Raw genomic sequence first — 22,432 nt, forward strand, 5'->3', positions numbered from 1 at the left:
ACAATTGAGCATAGAAGGGAGATAAAGGAGATGGTAGTGGCTTTTTGGATCAGTTGGGGAAGTTCTGTTTATTGCATAGGGGTAATGTGCAGTACGGTGAAAATACAATTGTGATTGCTTCCCTGCCCCATGTGTTACCTGGAGGGCTTCATGCTGGGATAGTCCCAGGCAAGGTACAGACAGTCAAAAAGCCTGAGGCTGAATCGATTCAATCTTTTCAGGTTAGTCTAAACTGCACAGATTAAATTGAAGCAGAAGTGAACAGGCATTTACCTTTGATTCATGAAATGCAGCCACATGCCTGCAGGGGCTCTGACCAGAAGCTGGGGGGCACTAAAGCATAGATCTCTGGCTGTATGTTTACTTCTTCTTCCTGCTGCCCCCAAGGTCTCTGGGATTTACAGTCCAAAATTAAAGCAGCAGGAGTCTGCAAGTTTGCTCATCACTTCCTCTTCCTGCTTCCAGGTACCTCTGGGATTTGTAGTCCACAGTTGCAGCCAGCCAGCAATAAGCTGGAGTGGGGGAAGGGGTGAGCTTCTGTTCTGTTACAGGTTTAAACCAGTTTCTGATCACTTAAATTGGTTTGTGTGTAACTTCTGGCCCTAGTGCCAAATTATGCTTGCTTGCAGTTGATGAAGTAGAGAACGGGGAACTAATGGGAAGCTTTAAAAAGTGAAGATATAAACAGAACCATGAGCAAAAATGACTATTTATATGTTTTTGCATGTATGCTAAAGATCCAAAGTTTGTTATGGGGTGTTTTGTGGCTGCAATATAGGGTCGATGTTCTTCCGGAGCTTTTGGGCATATACTTAGTATGTGATTATCAGGATTCATGGAGGACTGAGCTTAATAAACTGGCTAATCCCTTTCAGTTCTGTGATTCCTGTTATGCTCTGAGTACTTTTTTACTTAACACTTCAGGAATTAGAAAATGCTTTCTCTTCTTTCCCTCCTCCCCACTTTTTTTTTTTCTCTTCAGTCTTTTCCTTTAACAGACAATCTGACTTGTTTTCACAGAAGTACCTCAGCATGTAAGGGAGGGTGTTCTTGCAGTTAGAACAAAAGACTGGAAATAATGTGTTCTGGTTTCTATAACTGGCTCTTCCACTGTGAGCTTGGGCAGGTTATTTTAGCTCTTGCTTCCCCCATCCCCCCACTTTAAAAAACCACCAAAGAACAAAGACAGTTATACTCCTGTGCATCACCAATATATTTGTTAAATTTAATTAATTTTTCCTAATTTATATTTTTATTTGTATATAGAAATCATATATGCACAGAAGTATGAGATTTAATGAGGTGCATCATTTTGGGCACAAAAAAAGTAAAATGTGTTTCTATTTACAGTTTAATGTATTAAAAGCTCTCCTTGTTTTTCAGGTAAAGACAGAGTTTTCAATACACCATTGTGTGAACAAGGAATAGTTGGATTTGGTATCGGAGTTGCAGTTACTGGTGCTACAGCCATTGCAGAAATCCAGTTTGCCGACTACATTTTTCCAGCATTTGATCAGGTTAGTTTAGATGGTTTTAGAGAAGTTAAGGGACCCAAATGATGTAAATAATACTACTGGTAGATGAGAAAGTGAACATCAAAATTAAGATTTTACTCCCATAATTGCATGTATTTTCACAGTCATGAGTGTTGCTGACATTTACATATGCTTGAGGTAACTGGAAATGTACAAGAGTCAAGTTAAAAGCCAAAAAGAGTAGGCCAAAGAAAGCCATATGAGATTAGGTACAACATGTTCAGTAGAAATGATATGAGAGTGGGATTTAGTAAGCTTGGATTCTGTTTTCAGCTCTGTCACTGGCTTCTTGTTGGATGTTGTTTCAAACCATTGTTAGGGAGTGCCTTCCTACCATTTTGTTTTAGAAAAATAGCATGTTTTTGGAAGAGAGGTGAAGAAGAACATATTATTCTCAGGATACCTTGCTGTTGACTATAAAGAAATCAGCATTGTGGGATGATCACTGTGTGTTTCTGTACACATAATTTTACATGCTGTTGACATTAATATTGATCACATATAGAAAAGATTTTTGAAATGGTTATTTTTCTCTCTTATGCAGATTGTTAATGAAGCAGCAAAATATCGATATCGCTCTGGAGATCTCTTCAACTGTGGAAGTCTCACAATACGAGCACCTTGGGGTTGTGTAGGTCATGGTGCATTATATCATTCTCAAAGTCCAGAAGCCTTTTTTGCCCACTGTCCAGGAATAAAGGTGCAGTAAGTTTGGGGGTTTATTTTGGTTTTTATTTGTTTTTTGGGGAAGGGGGGAGGCCTTAATATTGTCTAACAATCTGAGCAAGCAAGACTAAATGCTGTGTTAAAGAGACTAACCACTGCTTTTGAGGCTCATTATGGGTTACTTTAAGTCCTAGGCATTTGAATCTAGGCAATTTTATTTCTGCAGACAGGTGGGAAGAGAGAAGGAAAATAAAGGCAGCTAAGGCTTTTAAAATATCCTGAATCATAAATTGAATTCAAATTGGCAGAGAGATAAAGCACATCATTTTTAAAAAAGAGATTATAGATATATATTAATTGAAAGCTATGTAAGAGTAGTTTTAACATTGGAAATTAAAATATTCAGCATTTGTACTATCTTAAGTTATTCCAGGTGAATGTTCTGGCATTTTATATTAATGTGCTGTATTGCTTATAAGACATATTAAAAACTGGTTATATGCACTGTGGTCAGTATATGGTAACTGGCGACTTGGCTATGCATTTTTATGCATCTGTGTTCTCAGCTGTAATATTGCGTTACAGCCTTCTACTGTAGACATCTCTTAATGTTTCAGATCCACAGCTTCTAGACGACAATATCTTTTAGAGAAGGAAAGCAAAGAATGATCAACTTCAAACTCCTGTATGCACTTTATTTCAAAAGTGCATTATGATATGCACATAGTGGAGGGACGAGGGTGGGACTGACCAGTTTAAGTCAGTATTTCTGTGCTAGGAGATTATTATTTGCTAGCTCTCCATTTTCCTCAAATTGAATTTTGCATGGGTTACATGACCATCAGTCTTTTGTGTTGAGGAAATGATTCATAGTTTGATTAATGTAATAGGTTTTGAAGCAGGAGACACATTTATATGATGTTTAAAAAAAAATCACAGCTGTTTCTTGTTTTCTCTGATCATCTGTATATGACGTTGGTACTTCATGAGCGTCAGATTAGGTATTGTGTTTCTTTCTGGAAATCCTTACCACACCTTTCTCTCCCTTCCCCTTAAAAACAAAACAAATGAACCAAATATCATGGAGCACATCCTCAAGGAAGCACATGGAAAAATCATGGAGCACATCCTCAAGGAAGCCATTATATTGTTTGCAGCTGTGTCAGGGTGGGAATACATTTTGTGTTTTTATATTAGGTTACATTATGATATCCCAGAAGTGTTCCAGGGGCTTTCAAGAAATATGCCTGGTCCACATTTGACATAAAAAACAAATCAAAATTGAAGTGTGTACAATTGTCTGTACAACCATTTTCAGTGAGTGCATGAGGAGGAGATTGAGGTGCTCCCTGGCCTCTAGGTTATCATTTCATAGCTTAAACCAGGGGTTGAATGTTGAGTTGTTGTTGTTGTTGTTGTTGCTAGGGAGAACCAAGCAGTGCATGTGTAGGTGAGTACAGATTCAAAGGAATTAACAGTCTGATGATAAAGAAAAGCCAGACAGAAGTACAGGGATCAAGTAAAGTTGCTCATTACAACAAAGAATGAAATGCTGAAAATAATAAATTCGTAACTTCAAGCAGGGAGTTTGGGAATGCAGCAAAGTCAGGAAAAGAAAGGTAAATCAACCAGTTGTCACACTCAAGAAGTCATGGCTCTTCACCCAAGATGGCCAGTTGGACATAAATTCCTTGAACCCAAGTCCATCTTCCTCTCAGTCTACAGTTATCTTTCTTAAATCAGAAGTTTAAACAAGCTGCTGTTTTCAGTCATATTGCTTTTTCAATCACTGTTTTGTCATGCAAAGAAATACTATCAAACTGATTCCCATTCATCAGAAAAGGATGTGACCATCTATCTTCAATAAAGCAGAAAGTAACCTTTAAAAGCTTTGTAGGTCATTCTAAGATTATTTCAAGTCCCTCTCTTTAAAACCACATGTCTTGGCTAAAGAATACGTAGGGATATCATTATAGGTTGTTTACATAGCCTACCAGCTAGGGAATGATATCTCCCCTTTCCTTTGATAAGAAGTCTCCTAGATTGTAAAGGGCATATTATCAGCTGAAATAGATTACAAAAAAGGGCTGCTGACAAGAAATGAGTGAATAGTATATCCTACACACAAGCAAATCTAGAGTTTTGAAAAGGGGAGAAGGGGTGCAGAAAGTATGGTGAATTCTTGCATATGGTACAAGACACATTTTTCTGTAATTAAAAAGAATCTAGGACCTTACTGATATGCTAGGGGCCTAAAGCTGTATTATTTAGTTGAAGGTTAAAGCAAACAAACAACTTCATTGCAATGTGCATTAATTTGTAGTATCATCTGTTATGTGGGGAAAATGCAACAAGCTAGGCAAAATAATCAGAAAATGTTTCATTAGTCCTGTAGTCATTAGAATTAGAAGCATGTATCTCAGATTCATAAACCAAAATCTAGTTTCCTTGAGCATCTTGACACTACGTTTTAGTGAAAGATATTTCCCGCGCCTGAGTTAACCTTCTGCACTTTGTAGCTAGAGTTAAAATCAGTCTGCAGAGCTGTGATATAGGAGCTATATTATCAGGAGCAACTAACATATAGCAGAATTGCAGAACAAATGATAGCTTGATTGGTGAAATATCAAGACCATTGAAAAGGAGAGGGTTAACATCTGTAGAATGAAGAGTTTAAAAGAAATGAGAACTCGGATTATAATAAACCATGAAGCCAGCTGACTCTGTATCTGTTGCCTACATAGAATTGCTGCTGTCACCGTCAAGTAGTTGTTTTTAAATTTTGGGTGGACCATGAATCAAAGGGGGTGCCCCAACTACATGTGCCCCAATACTATCATGGCTCTTCTTAAAGCTATCTAGAAACTGGTGTTGGAGAAGCAATGGATGGTTGATAGTGTGAATGTTATCAGCGTTATTTCCTTAGGTTACCTTTTTTTGTTTTTCCACAAGTGATTGTCTATCTCGGAAAACAAATTTTAGAAATGTGTAAGAAAGCAAAAAATCAATATCTGAAAATAGTAGTACTTAGTCAACTGGGAGACTTCACATTTGTGATCAGGAAATTTAATACCTGTCACAATACAAGATAGTACTTACCCATTTACCTTCCATTTATCCCTGAACTGAATAACTCAGTGGGCATACCTGTAAATATTATGGAGAGTTAGGCTCTTTATATGATGTAGATTAGACAAAATGTGTGGGCTGGCTCTGGGCTAGCTGTATTCCATGTCTGTTAATTTTCTGTTTATAAGGAGAAGATAGAGAAAAATATTTATTTGGAACCCTGCTTTATTTCAAGTATTTTCTAGAGTTAAAAGGGTTCCCTGGTATAGCATTTTTTTTCTTCCTGTCTAGACCAACAGCCCATCCTTCTTGTCCAATAACAACAGAATGATATTTCTGGGTTGCTACTATGATAGAAATGCAAGTTACCAGAAGAATTTGCTAAAATTTTCTGTCTAGAAGGGAAATTGGTGTTGAATGCTGAATAGACTTAAGTATTAGGAATTCTTACATTTAAATCCCACTTTTTATATTGAATGCTCTCAAATAATTTCCTGCAGCCTGCACTGAAAAATAGCTTCCTGTGAAATAGGACACCGCTAACCACATATATAGTAGAATCTTTGCTGTTTTAGTGATTCATTACTTCCCCAACAACTTATTTCATCCCTGAATTAGGGACTTAAATCTTGTTAAAAAAAATCTGTTTAACCTCCTCCAATTATATTGGTTAAACAATTAACTGATAGCTCACGTCTAGTTTAGTGATCTCTGGCAGGAGCGGCCCTGGCCCCTTATACAGGGAGACTGCCTCTCCGCTTGGTCCCCACTGCTATGGAGGGTGGCGGGGGTAGGCAGACCCACTGTGGGGCTGGGAGTCTTGCTACTATGGTGGGAAGACCCCACCCGACCTCTGTCAGGGCCCAACTCCTCCCTCCCTCCCTGTGGTGGTGGGATCTGGGCACAGGAGAAATATGCAGCCCCAGCTTCATCTGTAGCCCCAACCCCTGCCTGTGGGGATGAGGGGAAGCTGAGGCTGTGCAGTGCCGCTTAGTGGCTTAGCCATGTCTGCTATCTCTCACCCATAGCTCCCCATCAGTGACTTGGGGACCACGTAGTACCACGAACATGGTGAAAATATAAGGGGCCGGGGCTGTTCCTGTCAAAGGTCACTAAATGGTAAGTGGTATAAATACAATCATTGCTTAACTGTTTACATTCCTACCCAGGGTCCATTTGAGGAACACTTCTTTCAGTTCTTTAGTCCCAAACTAAAAGAGAGGGCAGTGCCTGATATGTGACATTCCTAAGGAATAAGGAAAAACAAGGATCACTCAGCCAATTGCAGAATAAACTGTCTATGCTGAGATTTGATTTTTCTTGATCTCTTGGCATGTATTAGGGTGGAGACACTCTGCTTCTGCTTTGGACCTGCAACCTTTTCTTTCTACCGCCTAACTCCATTCCTGCTGTATCATATCTGCCCCGTGAGAATCAATTACTCTGAAACCAATGAGGTTGACTCAAGTTTGTAAAAACTAACAATTAACAAATCTTTTTTGTTTAGCTGCTCAGATAGGGACCAGAACCTGTGTGAATTTTCTTCACTTAAGCACAAAAATCTTTCAGGTTGTATTTAATTTTCCCTAAGCCTGAGGAAGTGCACGTGTGCCCAAAATCTTGCAGAAAGAGATATATATTTTTTGCAGTTTCTTAATTGGTCTAATAAAGTATCATCTCTGAACCAAGAGTTCTAGAGTTTTGCATTTCTTGCAGGTTGTGTGAGTGAAGGATAAGCCTCACACCTTTTAGAAAAAGGAAATGACAGAGTAAGACATTACTACATTATAATATTAAATTAAGAACCTTGAACAGGAGTCCTCCCAGGTTTCTGCCACCCCCACATGACATCTGCTAATTGTTAAAACTTGCATTTAGTTCAGAAAGTCAAGGCAGAATTTAAATGTAAACTGTCTTAACTGTCAAGGTGACACATTTCAGCTACATTAAATCCATGCAGCACTCTTTTTAAAGCTTAAGTTCATGGTTGTCTGTAAACTATTATAGGCTGAGCTGATAGGACCATCTCTAGTTTCGGTTGCCTAACCCTGCTTTTAAAAAATCTTTAAAGTCTTGTTTTCAGAAGCTTATACATTTGTTGAACTTAGCTTAACATCTGTTTAAAGTCTGTTTCATAGGGTCCTGGAAGACATTTCTTTTAAGTTATGACTAGACTATAACCCAGCCACATAGTGGGGGGGGAAAAAAGGAACCAGCCACAAAATTATTACTCTAAAAATGTGTATTAATTTTGTGGCTGGTTCCCATTGCACCTTAAAATGAACATGCAGCTAGGTGGACCACACTGGGGCTGAAACGAGGTGTGGTGTGGTCCCTGCTGGCTGCCACCACTCCAGCCTTGGTGTGGCCTTGATGCTACCACTGATCAGCAGCTGGCTCCAGGGGCTCAAATCAGCCCAGTAGATCCCTGGAACCATCCAAGAACCAGCTGACTGATGGGTAGCTTTGCAGGGGTACACAGTGGTGCAGAGGGAGCCCAGGATCATAATCCCAGGCTCCCCCTGTACTGGCAAGTAGGGTGTGGTTGGGTTCTGATTGCCAATCCCAAAATCACATGCATATGTAGTATGATAGGTGGTGTGATTGTTGGGCTTGTGGGTCAGATCCCACGGTGCCTTTAACTGAATGTCAGCAGCTATAATGCATACACATGCATGCCAAATTAAGGCTGCTGACAGATATTCATTTAAAGGTGCACAAGGATCTTAACAGTCACATCTCCTTCCATGATACACATGCAATGCAGCATGCATGATTTTGGGATTGGGGATCAAACCCCAATGATGCCTTATTTGCCAGGGCAGGGAGAGCTTGGGATCATAGTCAGCTGGTCATTATCTCAGGCTCTCCCTGCACTGGTAAGGGTGCCTGGCAATCATTTGGCCATTGGCTGGATTGGGACCCCACCAGGGCTCAAACTGGTTACTGTGTGTTGAATAACAGCTAACTGCCAGCTGGCAGGGGCCGCGCCAGGGTTTGAGCCCCAGTGTGGTCCGGGAGCCAGCCAATCATCTGATTGTTGGACACCAACTATACAGGGGCCAGTTGAAGACCCCAGTGTGGTCCACCCTGTCACATGTTCATTTTAAGGCATGATGGAAACCAGCCACACTGTTACACATTTTCTATGTCATAATGTTGTGGCTGGTTCAGAATTTTGTCATGCCATAATTGCCTGAATTGGTGGTTGGGTTACACTTTAAGGCTAGGGACAGACATTACACACAAACCAGTTTAAGTGATCAGAAACTGGTTTAAACCTGTAACAGAATGGATATGTAGTGCGCATAAACCAGCTTGAAAATGGCTGAAACTGGTCTGAGATGAGTCTGATACTACAGTCAACCAGGTTTAACTGATTTGGCTCAAACTGGCTTATGCAATGTCTGTTCCAGACCCCTTGCTGGTTTAAATTTAATGTGAGTCCCTCAGCATTTCAGCATGCTCTTTGGGCTGGGCGAGGCTGTCTGCTCCACAGCAGGGCTGGCCTCTCCTCTCTGCTCTCTGGCGGGAGCCTGGCACAGACTTCTAGGCACACCAGGGTCTGCCAGCTTCCCTGTGCTCCCCTGCCCCACCCCTCCAACACTTGCTGCTTAAGTAAAGATCCCTTTCCCCCTCTCCACCACAGCAGGGACTGTAGCCAGCATGTGATATGCTAGCTAATGCCAAGAGGTGTCTGTCTCTCCAGTTTCTCTGGGATAGGCAAACAGAATAGTGACCATTTAGGGCTTTTGGAGCTAATCAACAGGTTGGCTGGTAAGCTGTTTGAGGAGTTTGTTTTCTGCAGAAGTATGACAAAGCAGGGAGGGAGATTTGAAAAGCTCCGTATCATCATCAGATGCATGAACTGAACACCCCCCCCCCTTGACTCAGAGTGCTAGCAGGGGGCTGGGGGCTGGCAACACTCCTTCCCCTTAAGCAGCCAGTGGGGAAAAGCCCGGAACCATGCAGGCAGACATCCCAATGAGAGAGTCCTGCTGGAGCCTGGCCACACACCACACTTAGCTCAGTTCCCTGCAGAACAGATGGGAGGGCTGTTCTAGCACCCCTTGACTTCTAGCCTGAGCCACTGCAGGCATGTGCCTGAATTTCCTCAGTCCAGAGAGAATGTCTGTCCAGTTTCAAACTAGTTCAGCCTAGTCAGGTTAGACTAACCTGCAAAGATTGTATCAATTCAGGCTCCAGCTTTTTGAATGTCTGTCCATAGCCTAAGACACTAATTGGTTAATGGGTGGCTAAGTGTAACATCTGTCAGGGGCCTCAATTTGTATGGTCAATCACAGTTTTGATGAATTCCTAATGTCTAAGTGTTTTGACTTAATACCTGGCTGTTTTAGCATAGGTTATTGTGTAACCTTGTGAAATACAAACACATTTTTCCATGTAGTAGGGATTATGCCTTTATTTTTCCTCCTAAAAGGGAAAGCACTCTTTTTCCCTTGCACTTTCCTTCCTAATAACTAGATATTTGTGGGGGGAGTATTGAAACTAAGGGACACCTCCTGGTGGTAAGAGAGCTAGCTGCAGGGGAATCTCTACCTAGGCTTTTCAAACCAGTACAAAGAGATTTTTTTGTTGATGGTGCTGAAAGTCTAATCCAGATTTTGTATAACATAACTAGATTCAGGTGATAGCTGAGAATTCCTGGCTTGAATACATTTTAGTTTAATATAAATATGATTTTTCAGTTCTCATTGTATAAGTTAAAGACCCATTAGTAACATTAAAGATGGACATGCTAGCAGGTGACACTTGGATAGGGAGAACAAAATCTATAGTTCTGTAAAAATGTCAAGTAAAAGTATTATTTTCCCTCAGGCTTATGCTGCAGTATACCTCTATATGTAGACATGTGTTTTGTGAGAGGCTTAGTGTTTGTGTTGTAAAGGCTGAGTGATGGGCAAAAGCAAGGAGCCTAGAATGATTGTCATTGGCTCTGTGTGTCAAGGCAGGTGCAAAATTAAAGGTTATACTGAGGGGTTCAGAGCTAGATGATTTTGAAGAAAATGCTACTTGCCTTTAAGTGGCCAGGCAACTTCCTATTTCATGTGTAGCATAGACCAATGAAAAAGAAAAATAGGATAGCCAAGTAGGTCACAGGTGCCTGTGGATGTGCCATCCTACTGCAGGTAAGGCTAAGTCCTCCTGCAAGTGAAGATAAGTTGTTGCCAATAGGGCCCAATGCTATTTATTGAGACCAGTATGGCATCATTTGCTCTTCACATGTATGTCTGCTCACTGTTATGGCTGTATTAATATCAACTTGGTAGGTTCTTCAGTGTGTATCTGTAATACATATGTAGAAAAACGTACATAGTATCTAGTATCTGCCAGTTTTGAAAAGGTCACCCTGTAACTCTCTAATGCAGAATTTAAAGGTCCCTGTGATAAGAGGATCCCTATATTATTTTGCTTTGGAATTGTATAGGAAATTGTCCCTTCTTAACTAAGATCTTTGAGACATTCTTGATCTGAATTAAAATACATTTCCTTGTGTGAATATGCATACTAAACATTGTTCTCCAAGCTAACCCAAGCTCAAATGGCATCCTAGCATAAAGAACAGATCATAATGACATTGTGAAAGAAAGTTACTTGCTAGTCTGAGAAAGGGATCAATTATCTAAAAATAAGTAAGTCTGATGTTGCCAAAGTAACCATATTGTGCAAATGTGTCTACATCTGGATTCAAAATAAAACCATTGCAATTCTGTGGTTCACCTCTGTCAACAGGACTTTATTTTCTAATTCAGCACAAGCAAAGTTAATATTACTGGGTGCATCTACATGTGCAATTCATGTGAAGCAATAAACTCTGGAGCAGTTTAAGCCAGAGTAAACACATGCAGCGTCTACACATGTGCCCAGGACAGCAGCAATTTGAGCTGGGGCAGAGCAGGCCTTGGTTTGTGGGAGGCCTGGGGGATCAGTCCTGGGCTCTGGGTGTCAGTGTTGGGCTGCAGAGGGGTTGGCTGGGGCACAGCAGCCCAACACAAGAGTGCTGTAGCCATGTGGTTAGGCAGCTGGCAGGAGTCTGGATCCTGCTGGCTGGGCTGACTTTACACAATTTATATCTGCAATTAGTGTCTACACGTGTTTTATCACAGTTAAGTACTCTGCTGTAAGATAGTACTGTCCCTGATTAGTCCTGTCCCCAAGTACTGCCTGCTCCAGGCTGGCCTGCACATGATGAGCAGTAGCAGCTGGGCAGAAGCTGTTGGTGGGCTGGCAGAAAAGCAGCAACCCATGCTCCTTCCAGCTGCTAGGCCCTTCTTGCTGCAGCCATCCAGAGCCCACACCTGGGCTGCCCTGTGGCTCCTCTTTGCAGCAGTCACCACTGCCAACAGCCCTGCTTCCACGCCACCCAGTGTGGCAGCAGAGAGTGGTCTCAGGGAAGCTCAGGCATGGGCTTCTGGTGGCTGCAGCAAGAAGGGCCTGGCAGCAGCGAGGGTGATGGAGAGGTGGCCTCTTTTGCCCTGCACCCAGCAACAGCTTCTGCCCAGCCACTGCTGCTCATTGTGGGTGGGGTGGGCCAGTGTGGAGCAAGCATGAGCCTGACCAGGGCCAGGGCTTTGATTATGGGTCTTGGGCTGTTTCGGAGCTGGTCCACACCATCGAGGGTGGGCTGGGATCAGGAACGGGGCTGTGCACATGGGTCCAGCTGGTCTAGAGCTGGTCTGCTCCAGCTGGGGCGAATCTGGAACAGGTGCAGGGCAGGCAGGGGCCGGGGCTGTGTGCTCAGCTGCTACTGGGCCCTGGTGGAGGCAGCAGTGGCAGAGAGGAACCACAGGACCTGTGGAGGGGGAGGGGGTGTTGATGCTCATTGGCCCGCAACAGCTCTCCCAAACTGCCTATGTGGCCCATGGGCCCAAATAATTGTCCACCCTTAGTCTAGCTCCATCCTTTTTGTAACTACCCTTCAGGTAGTTAAAGGCTATTATTAAATCCCCCTTCAGTCTTCTCTTCTCCAAAATAAATAAGACCAGTTTCCTCAGCTTTTCCTCATAAGTCATGTTAGCTGTTTTTTTTTTTTTCACCCCGCCTCCCCTTCCCCCTCTCCTTCCCATTCCTCTTAAAAACTGGTGGGGATTACATGGGTCTTTCCCCAAAGTTCTCCACTTAGGGCGAGGTTCTTCCTGTCAGTTGTCAGCTTTGATCCTAGATGTCTAGTACTCTGGTCACCAAGGGAAAGAATGCCTTTGATAAGGCAAGCTTATGAAATGGGCTTGAACCTCTGGATCAGTGGTTCTTAACCTTTTTTAAACTCAGTGCACCCCTCGATAGACTCAAGGGACCCTTTGGAAGTATCACCTCTTAGCTTTTACTCATTTTGTTCATTACAGAAAACAAATACAGCAATCCTTTTGTTGCAAGACCATAACAGGTCAAAATATTTTTGATGTTATGGATTCCTACTTGAAATATTTGGGATTATCTTGTGAATTACATGTAGGTGTTTGTATGCTTAACAGCACCAATATTGCGTGGCTTCCCTAACCTCCTTGAAAGGATCACAGTGCTGTGGTACCTTGGTTGAAGATGATTGCCTTGGATAATCCTGGATAATTGTTCTATTTTACTCCCTGATCAACTGATTTTAAAACTCCATTTTATTTCTCCTGCCGAGTAAATTATGATTTACAGTCCACTGGGTGGTCCCTTAAGACCCCCACAAGCAACAGTTTTTGTGATGTCTAAAGAAATGTAAAAACTGAAGCAATCTTTACATTGAGTGGAAGAAAATATTTTTCCAGAACCAGAAAAGATAATTTGACTTTACTACACCTGTTAGTGTGATCTCCAAGTAATGAGTTCTCAGCCTGAAATTTATTTAAAGCAAATATTGTTTTTCCTCCTTTCTATAAAATATGGAAGGCAACAAGAAATTTTACTAATTTTTGTTGTTGTGCTACTTTTGAGTGAAATGCAAATGTACTTTTAATATCATTTATGTTTCATGTATTAATCATAGAATCATAGAAGTAGGGTCAGAAGGGACCTTATAGATCTTCAAGTCTGACCCCCTGCCAGGGTAGGAGAAAAAACTGGGCTCAAATGATCCCAGCTAGGTAGGCATCAAGCCTCCTCTGAAAGACCCCCCCCAGGGTAGAAGCCAGCAACACTTCTCTTGGAAGTTGGTTCCTAGCTGCCCTAGCTGTGAAGTAGTTCTTGCGGATGTCTAATCTAAACCTACTCTCCAACAGCTTGTGGCCGTTGTTATGTCAGGGGGCGCTAGGGGAAACAAGGTCTCTCCCAAACCCTTCTGGTCCCCCCCAATGAGTTATAGGTCCTCCCTCAGCCTTTTCTTGTGAAGGCTGAACAGGTTCAGGTCCCGCAGTCTCTCATTGTAGGGTCTGCCCTGTAGTCCCTGGATCATGCAGGCGGCCCTCCTCTGGACCCTCTCAATGTTGTCCACATCTCTCCTGTAGTGGGGTGCACAGAACTGGACACAGTACTCCAGCTGTGGCCTGACCAGTGTTGCATAAATGGGGAGGATCACCTCCTTGGCCCTGCTAGAGATGCACCTGCGGATGCCCAACAAGGTGTGGTTAGCCCTGCCAACCGTGACCTTGCATTGTTGGCTCATGTTCATCTTGGAGTCGGTAATGACTCCAAGATCCCTTTCTGCCTCCATGCTCTCAAGAAGGGAGTTTCCCATCTTTTAAGTGTGCTGCTGGTTACTACTGCCCAAGTGCAGCACCCTGTCAGTGTTGAAGCGCATCCTGTTTTTGCTAGTCCACCCCTATAAACTATCCAAGTCTTGCTGCAGTCTTTCCCTCCCTACTAGCGTGCTCACCTCACCCCAAATTTTGGTATCAACAGTGAATTTAAACAGGGTGCTTTTCACCCCGTTGTCCAAATCGCTGATAAAGAGATTGAACAGCGTGGGCCCAAGGACTGAGCCCTGGGGGACTCCGCTGCCCACTTCTCCTCAGGTCGAATATGACCCATCCACCACCACCCTCTGAGCGCAACCCTTCAGCCAATCTGCAATCTGTCTGACTGTGTAGGCATCAATGCCACAGTTGCCCAATTTTTTAATGAGGATGGGGTGGGAGATGGTATCAAAGGCCTTGCTGAAGTCCAGAAAGACTACATCCACAGCAACACCTGCATCCAAAGCTTTTGTGATCTGATCATAAAAGGCAATCAGGTTGGTCTGACATGACCTGCCCCTAATGAAACCGTGCTGGTTGCCCTTGAGCATCATCTCTGAGGCCGGCCCATCGCAGATGTGCTCCATGATGATCTTCTCAAAGAGTTTCCCTAGGATTGAGGTAAGACTGACGGGCCTATAGTTGCCTGGGTCCTCGCTCCTCCATTTTTTAAAGATGGGGACCACGTTGGCTACCTTCCAATCATCTGGCACCTGGCCCAAGCACCACGAGTGCTCATAAAACCATGCCAAGGGCCCTGCAATAACCCCTGCTAGCTCCCTCAACACCCTGGGGTGGAGAGCATCTGGACCCACTGATTTGAACATGTCCAGCCCCTCCAGAAGCTCTCTAACTCAGTCCTCCCCCACCTGAGGTCTAGAGGTGTTCCCCTTGAGTCCGTCTTGCATCACGGTGGGGAAGTCCCGGTCCCTGCCCAAGAAAACAGAGGTGAAGAATTGGTTAGAGAGGTCTGCTTTCTCCTCTGGCGCAACCACCAGATTGCCCAGAGGATCTTGCAGGGAACCCACATTTCCCGGTGCTTTCTTCATCCTCTCTATATATTTGAAAAAGGACTTTTTGTTATCTTTGATTTTGGATGCAAGTCCTAGCTCTATGTCCGCCTTAGCTTTCCTGTCAGCCCCCCTACAGGCCTGAGCAGAGGAGGTATACTCCTCTTTGGAGATAGCACCCCCTTCCACCGGGTGTACACCACCTTTTTGGCAATCAGGCATTCCCGGATGCCTTTGGCGAGCCTGGGGGGCTTTCAGGCACTCCTGCCCCCCTTGCTTTTTGTTGGGATGGTCACCCCTTGGGCCCTGAGTATCGTCTCCTTAGGGAACGACCACTCATCTTGGGCACTGAATTCCCCTGCCCTTGAGAACCCCAGTGCCTCTCCCACTAATCTGCTCAACTTGTTGAAGTTGGCCCTCTTGAAGTCTAGGGCTACTGCCTTGCTGCTGGTCCTTGACACCCTGCGCTGGATGGTGAATTCCAGCAAGCGATGATCGCTATCACCCGGGTGGTCAAGGACCTGGAGGCCTCTTACCAGGTCATCGCCTGTGGCCAGGACCAGGTCCAACAGGACATTTCCTCTGGTGGGGCTGTGCACCTCCTAAATTAAGTGGAGGTCCTGTATCTTGGCCAGGAACCTCTTGGAATGGTCCGACCTGGCTGACTGTTCCTCCCAGCAGATGTCTGGGTAATTGAAGTCACCCATGACAACTACATCCCTTGTCTTAAGTGCCTCTGCAAGCTGGCCCAAAAATTCCCGGTCCAGCTCCTCCCCTTGGTTGGCGGGGTCTGTAGTAGACCCCCACCATTAAATCCTTCTCCCCATGGCCCCCTTGTATCTTGACCTAGAGCACTTCAGCTTGCCCCTCCTCTGACCCCATTTTGTTGGTGTTGCACACACCGAGAGGGGCTATGCAGCACCCTCCGGTTCGTGACAGATCTGGATTTATGGGATGAGGAAGGCACGAGACGTATATGGTTATAAAAAGGAGTTTTATTGACTTACGTCCCTTAATGATAGTGACTGGAATGCAGGAGTTACAAGTTACACTTTGTTCCCGGTAGCGGCTCGGCAGCTTGCAAGCTAATTTACTTGGTACGGGTACGGTGGTGGTTGTTACGCCTGGGGAGCATCGGCGGGAGATGATGGGTGATCAGGCCGTGGGGTAACTATGAGTCCGGCTCGAGTTACTAATGAATGGTGGTCTCCCCGAATAACGGACAGGGAAACCTTTTTATAACTTTTCTTATCTGGTTTTACTCTGTGTCAGCCAATCATGACTACAAACGGATTCTTCTTTGTCTACTCAGGTTTCAACATGAGCATCTTTTATCTTGTCAGCTCAGCCGTCAGGACAGGGGGGGCTTTCTTTTCGTTTGTGTGGTACTGAGCCTGTTTGGTCACAAGAGGGTGAGCACGGCACATTAATTTGATCTTACAGTTTTAGATGAACTATTTACTTTGGGGCCCCATTTTATCTCGTTGCCATGGGCAACGGTATCTTTCTTTGATGTCATAATACTGGGGTCATCTTTAAGTCAAAGTTAGTTTCTCCCATGTGGGGGTCTTGTGTGATCTGGATGGGGCACAGTAAGGGTGTGCAGGCAGCACCATTGCAAACTTGTACTTAACAGCTGGCAGAGGATATGTATTGCTCCTTGACATAGAGCGCCACACCCCCGCCTTTCCTTCCTTCTCTATCTTTATCTAATCCATCCTGAATGTACTATACTTTTAGTATAAAAGTTGCAGCTTTTTATAGGCTTAATATACAAATTATATATTAAAACACAGAGGCTGCATCTCCATGTGCCCCCCGTGGCACAATTGTTACTGTGCTCTCATTTAGTACTTGCATTAGAAAGTACTAAATGATGGCTCAGTAACAGCTGTTACTGCACCATCTCAGCAGTGCATGGTTATTTTTAGCAGCTGCATCATCATAATGATGCTCTATTGCGAGGCAGCTTGTTGCTATGGCAGTGTAGCGTTGGCATCGCGGTTTGTCCCTATTGACGCTAGGTCACTATAGCTTATTGCTACAGCGACCTAGCGTCTTGTGCAGAGAACCTCTTTTTTGTTAAATTTTAAAGAAAATTCCTGAGTAAGTTTAGCAAAACTTTTAATGTTATGCCCAACTTTAAACCCCACTGAGGTTGCTGAATAGGGATTCAATTAGTTGAATGCATCTTTATGTCTTTTGCTGAATGATGGCATTCATATTGATTAAATGTTTTGGTTGTTGTAAGTAATTCTTGTGTGCTTGAGGGGAAAAAAAGGAAAAAGATAGATAGAAACATAGCAATAACTGAAGTTTTTTGCATCTACTGATTGTTTGGCAAATGCTCAGATGATAGTCCTACATTGTATTCTCTTGATAGTCTGCAGGGCACTGCTTATCGTAAGTTTTGTACTGGGTACCACAAAGGTGCTTCATTACATAAAAGTAGCATAATTTCTTAGGGCAATTTTGATTTCTAAACAGTGACTGTTGGCTTTGATTGGCTTTTATAAATGATCAGCAGTCTACACCTGTTCATTATCTCTGTGTTACCTAATCCCTGTACAGCTGAATTATTATTATTTTTTTAATATTTTTAAAAATTATTTTACAGGTTGTTATTCCAAGAAGTCCTGTCCAGGCCAAAGGATTGTTACTGTCATGCATAGAAGATAAAAACCCCTGCATATTCTTTGAACCTAAAATACTTTACAGAGCAGCAGGTAAAAAGTTTTCCTTTTATGTATATGGCAGTATTGTAGCCAATGAGGCCCAGCCGAGGTGCGATTATTGCTTGTTGAAAACTTTTCTAATACCATATGGTTTATAGTATGAACGTAATGTAAGTAAATGCATATTTAGTTCATATAGCTTAATTTTTAAAATAGCCATCACTTGTATTTATTTTGTGTCTTTATTTTGCATATACAAAATTCAGAGTGTTCTTAGAGACGCTTTTCAACTACTGGACAGATTTTAAAATTTGAATGCCAAAGTTAAGTATTTTAGGCTGGATCTATCTTCCACTGACTTCAATTTCTTAGATGCTTAAATAAGCATCCTGATTTTCCTAGAGAATTCATAGAATCATAGAAAATTAAATTTGAAAGGGGCGTCAGGAGGTCATCTAGTCCAACCCCTGCTCAAAGCAGAACCATCGCCAAATATCTTCTTAGCCAAGGCTTTGTCTAGCCAGGTCTTGAAAAACTCCAAGGATGGAGAGTCCACAACCTCTGTGGATAACTACTACATGTATTATGAATGATGTACTTATTAAACCACGACATGTACTATTAAAGTCAGAGAGATGCTTAGTTTTCACTGTCCCTGAATTCAGGTCAGTTTTTATTCTATTTTTGTTTGTTGAGAAGTGTTATGTACTTATTTTCTTTTAAACAGATGCTATGAACTTAAAAATCACACTTTTGCCTGATAATGCTTTACATGATATTAATGTGAGCAATGATTAATGTTACAATATCTGAAAGAGATGCCAGGCTTGTTTTTACTATAACAGTTAGCTTAAGTTATTTTGCTCAAGTAAGAATAAGAGTGAAAACTGTGGAACAATTCTTGAATTTTGTGATTAAGTTGGCAATTGATGAGCCATTGTTAACTCCTTAAAACGCTGTAATTTGCAGCATTTCTAACTGGAGTGTCAGCAGCACTGCCATTGCCCACCATCTCCTGATGGATTAGCTGGATGAAATTGAAAGCATCTTTTGGCTCAATCTGTATATGTTTTGTGTGTTGGGCTCCATAGCATGTCTAGGGGTGGGCAAGTGGGCCACTAGTCCCCGGCACCAATTTTAGAGGTGGCACCAGAATGGAGACCTCTGGGAGACTGCCCTGAAGAAGCTAAGATGATTTAACAGTAGATAGAAAGTAGGCTTTTAAGTGAAATATATTGGCCTTGGGTGGGTATTGAGGAAAATATGTCAATCACCTAGTTAATCTTTGCAAAGATAAAATCATCTCCTTTTCACTTCTCTCTACCTGAAATTGCTTCTCAGGCACATTAGTGTTTTTTTGCTCTTAGAATTTCTGAGAGAATCATTAGGAGAACAGGAATGTAATCTGTAGTACACAATGTTTGAAAGACACGGATTATGTCACTTACTGGACATTCCTTAAGATAGTTTGTGCTCCTCTCTTTCCTTCAGTAACATGATGTAATACAGGCTTCTTTCACATACTGAAGGTTAAGGGATTTGCTGCTTCTTGACTTGTACTTCTTAAAATTGTTTTACCGGGTTGCTCATTTCCTTCTCTCCCTCTGTGTTTGTTCATCTGGTGGGCTTTAAACTAAGTTCATTAGGGGATGGGGATCCACAGGAGCAAGAAAAAACTCAACTAGGTGTAGGACCTGCCCAGGTAAGAGCTCAGGTATATACCAAGGGACCAGTTGTCTCTCAGGTAGGGGGGGTGCCCAGGGCTCCCATAGGGGGATTAAGGTGTCTCTTCACCAATGCAAGAAACATGGGGAACAAGCAGGAGGAGCTGCTCTCCTGCTTGCAAGTAGTTAAATAGACCTGGTTGGCCTAGTGGAGACATGGAAGAGTGTGGGCAGTGGGGTCCCGCAGGGCTCGGTGCTTGGACCGATACTCTTTAATGTCTTCATCAGCGACTTGGACGAGGGGGTGAAATGTACTCTGTCCAAGTTTGCAGATGACACTAAGCTATGGGGCGAAGTGGACACGCCGGAGGGCAGGGAACAGCTGCAAGCAGACCTGGACAGGTTAGACAAGTGGGCAGAAAACAACAGAATGCAGTTCAACAAGGAGAAATGCAAAGTGCTGCATCTAGGGAGGAAAAATGTCCAGCACACCTACAGCCTAGGAAATGACCTGCTGGGTGGCACGGAAGTGGAAAGGGATCTTGGAGTCCTAGTAGACTCCAAGATGAACATGAGTCGGCAGTGTGACGAAACCATCAGAAAAGCCAATGGCACTTTATCGTGCATCAGCAGATGCATGACAAATAGGTCCAAGGAGGTGATACTTCCCCTCTATCGGGCGCTGGTCAGACCGCAGCTGGAGTACTGCGTGCAATTCTGGGTGCCGCACTTCAAGAAGGATGCGGATAACCTGGAGAGGGTCCAGAGAAGGGCCACTCGTATGGTTAAGGGCCTGCAGGCCAAGCCCTACGAGGAGAGATTAGAGAAACTGGACCTTTTCAGCCTCCGCAAGAGAAGGTTGAGAGGCGACCTGGTGGCTGCCTATAAGTTCGTCAGGGGGGCACAGAAGGGAATTGGTGAGTATTTATTCACCAAGGTGCCCCCGGGGGTTACAAGAAATAATGGCCACAAGCTAGAGGAGAGCAGATTTAGATTGGATATTAGGAGGAACTTCTTCACAGTTCGAGTGGCCAAGGTCTGGAACAGGCTCCCAAGGGAGGTGGTGCTCTCCCCTACCCTGGGGGTATTCAAGAGAAGGTTGGATGTGTATCTAGCTGGGGTAATGTAGGCCCAGCACTCTTTCCTGCTTATGCAGGGGGTCGGACTCGATGATCTACTGAGGTCCCTTCCGACCCTAGCATCTATGAATCTATGAATCTATGAATCTATGGTGGGATGAAACTTTTGACTCGGCATTAGACATAGAGGGCTATAGGTTGTTTAGAAGAGATAGGAAGGGGAAAAAAGGTGGGGGGTTGCGCTTAGTGTTAGGGAACAGTAAGCCAGTTCTACCTTCCAAATGGGACCAGAGGATGGCTTAACTGAGACCCTGTGGGTCAAACTTCAAGGAGCGCAGGTGGAGAGGGATCTGGTGGTAGGGGTTTACTACAGGCCACCACATCAGGAGGAAGAGCTGGATCTGGAATTTTCCAGGCAGCTTGGGGAGGCCGTACGTGTAAAGGAAGTTGTGGTCATGGGGGATATGAATTACCCTGACATCAACTGGGAGGAGCAGTCAGCCAGGTCTAGCCACTCTGGAAGGTTCCTGACGTGCGTACAGGACCTACACCTCGTGCAGGAGGTACTCGTCCCCACTAGGGAAAATACCATATTGGATTTGGTGTTAGCCTCTGGGGACAACCTGGTGGGGGAGATGCTAGTACAAGGGAGGCTAGGGGACAGTGATCATGAAATGATCCAGTTTGCTATTCAGAGAAAAGTAGAGAGGGTAACTAGCAGAGTGCAAATGCTTGACTTTATGAAAGTCAACTTTGATATGCTCAGGGCAGTAGTCAGGGAAGCACTCAGAGCCCAGGATGCAACTAGTATGGCGGTCAAGGAAGGTGGTCCTTCCTCAAGGAGGCTATCCTTGGGGCGCAGCAGGATGCAGTTTCTCTGTGCAGAAAGGCAGGAAAAGGGTCCAAGAAACCTTCATGGCTGAGCGCAGTTATCCAGGCTGGCCTGAGGGCAAAGAAAAAAGCATATTGGTGGTGGAAGCAGGGGGCAGGGACAAAGGAGGAGTACACCTTCCTGACCAGACCTTGTAGGGATTTGGTAAGGGAGGTGTGGCAGGACGACCTTATGGGTGCCGTGACCTCCCCTAGCGCCCCTACCTACCATGCCAAATCCAGTTTAAATGCACGCTCTTTATCTCACTCGCCATGTCTTGCTGGTAAATATCATTAAAGGGAGGCTGCCTTCCTGCCCTCCTTGGCACGGTGCCTTGCTGTACCCAGGCTCTGTCCAATTGCCTGCCTGCACCCTCACGGGCACCCCCTCGCGTCCCTCATGGCCCTCACCACACCAGGGCCTGTCTCCCGCGGCTCTCGTAGCCCGCACCAGGGCCTCACCCTTATACCGTCGCCCGCACTGGGGCCTCGCCCTTACACCGTCGCTCGCAACCGGGGCCTGTGCCTTGGGCTCCCCACGCTCTCGTAATCGGGGCTCAGGTGGCCTTGGCCTTACCTGGCCCCCAGACCCCTTCCTCGGGTCCTACGCCCACTGGGCCTCTCCCAATTGGGGCTCAGGCGGCCTCAGCCTTACCTGGCCCCCAGACCCCTTTCCCAGGTCTTACGGCCCACTGGGTCTTTTCCCAATTGGGGCTCAGGCGGCCTCAGCCTTACCTGGCCCCCAGGCCTCTTCCTGGGTCTTGCGCCCCACTGGGGCTTCCCCCAATTGGGGCTCAGGCGGCCTGAGCCTTACGCCTTCTCGGGTCGTATGCCCACTGGGCTTCTTGCCTACGCCTACACCGGGCTTCGCCCGATAATCGCCCACACTGGGGCTGGGGTCGGGACACCCCAAAACGCAGCGCTGTCTCCGGCACCGGGAACCCCCACCTTTACTGGGGAGCTCCCATGAGGCCGCCTCCACCCCTACAGCCTTGCCCAGTCCTCCGGTGTTACACAACAACCACAAAACAAAACCTCACACTCCTGTGTTATAACATAAATCCCAAGCTGACTGGCTATCCATAGCTCCATTCATATCCCTACCAGGTTTTTCCTCCACCCAGTGTCATTGGGCAGACACTGCTCAGACCATCAGGCTTCTCTGTTATGTTATGTTCTGTTCTGC

General features: G+C 44.4%; 1 protein-coding gene and 1 non-coding gene across 5 annotated transcripts in view; both read left to right on the forward strand.

Annotated features, from left to right (window-relative positions):
- Positions 1-22,432, forward strand: part of BCKDHB (branched chain keto acid dehydrogenase E1 subunit beta) — a 311,484-nt gene that overhangs the window by 58,596 nt on the left and 230,456 nt on the right. For all 4 annotated transcript variants that reach the window (XM_090035453.1, XM_090035443.1, XM_090035474.1 and 1 more), the window contains 3 exons: positions 1,384-1,517; positions 2,080-2,235; positions 17,576-17,684. In XM_090035453.1, coding sequence (XP_089891579.1) covers positions 1,384-1,517; positions 2,080-2,235; positions 17,576-17,684 — 399 coding nt within the window. The remainder of the gene's footprint in view (positions 1-1,383; positions 1,518-2,079; positions 2,236-17,575; positions 17,685-22,432) is intronic.
- Positions 17,697-17,838, forward strand: LOC149872857 (U4 spliceosomal RNA). The gene has a single exon (XR_016440080.1). It is a non-coding gene; the product is annotated as a U4 spliceosomal RNA (small nuclear RNA).

This window comes from Crocodylus siamensis, chromosome 1 (genome assembly GCF_052110815.1).
Source record: "Crocodylus siamensis isolate JL-2025a chromosome 1, ASM5211081v1, whole genome shotgun sequence".
Classification (NCBI taxonomy): domain Eukaryota; kingdom Metazoa; phylum Chordata; order Crocodylia; family Crocodylidae; genus Crocodylus; species Crocodylus siamensis.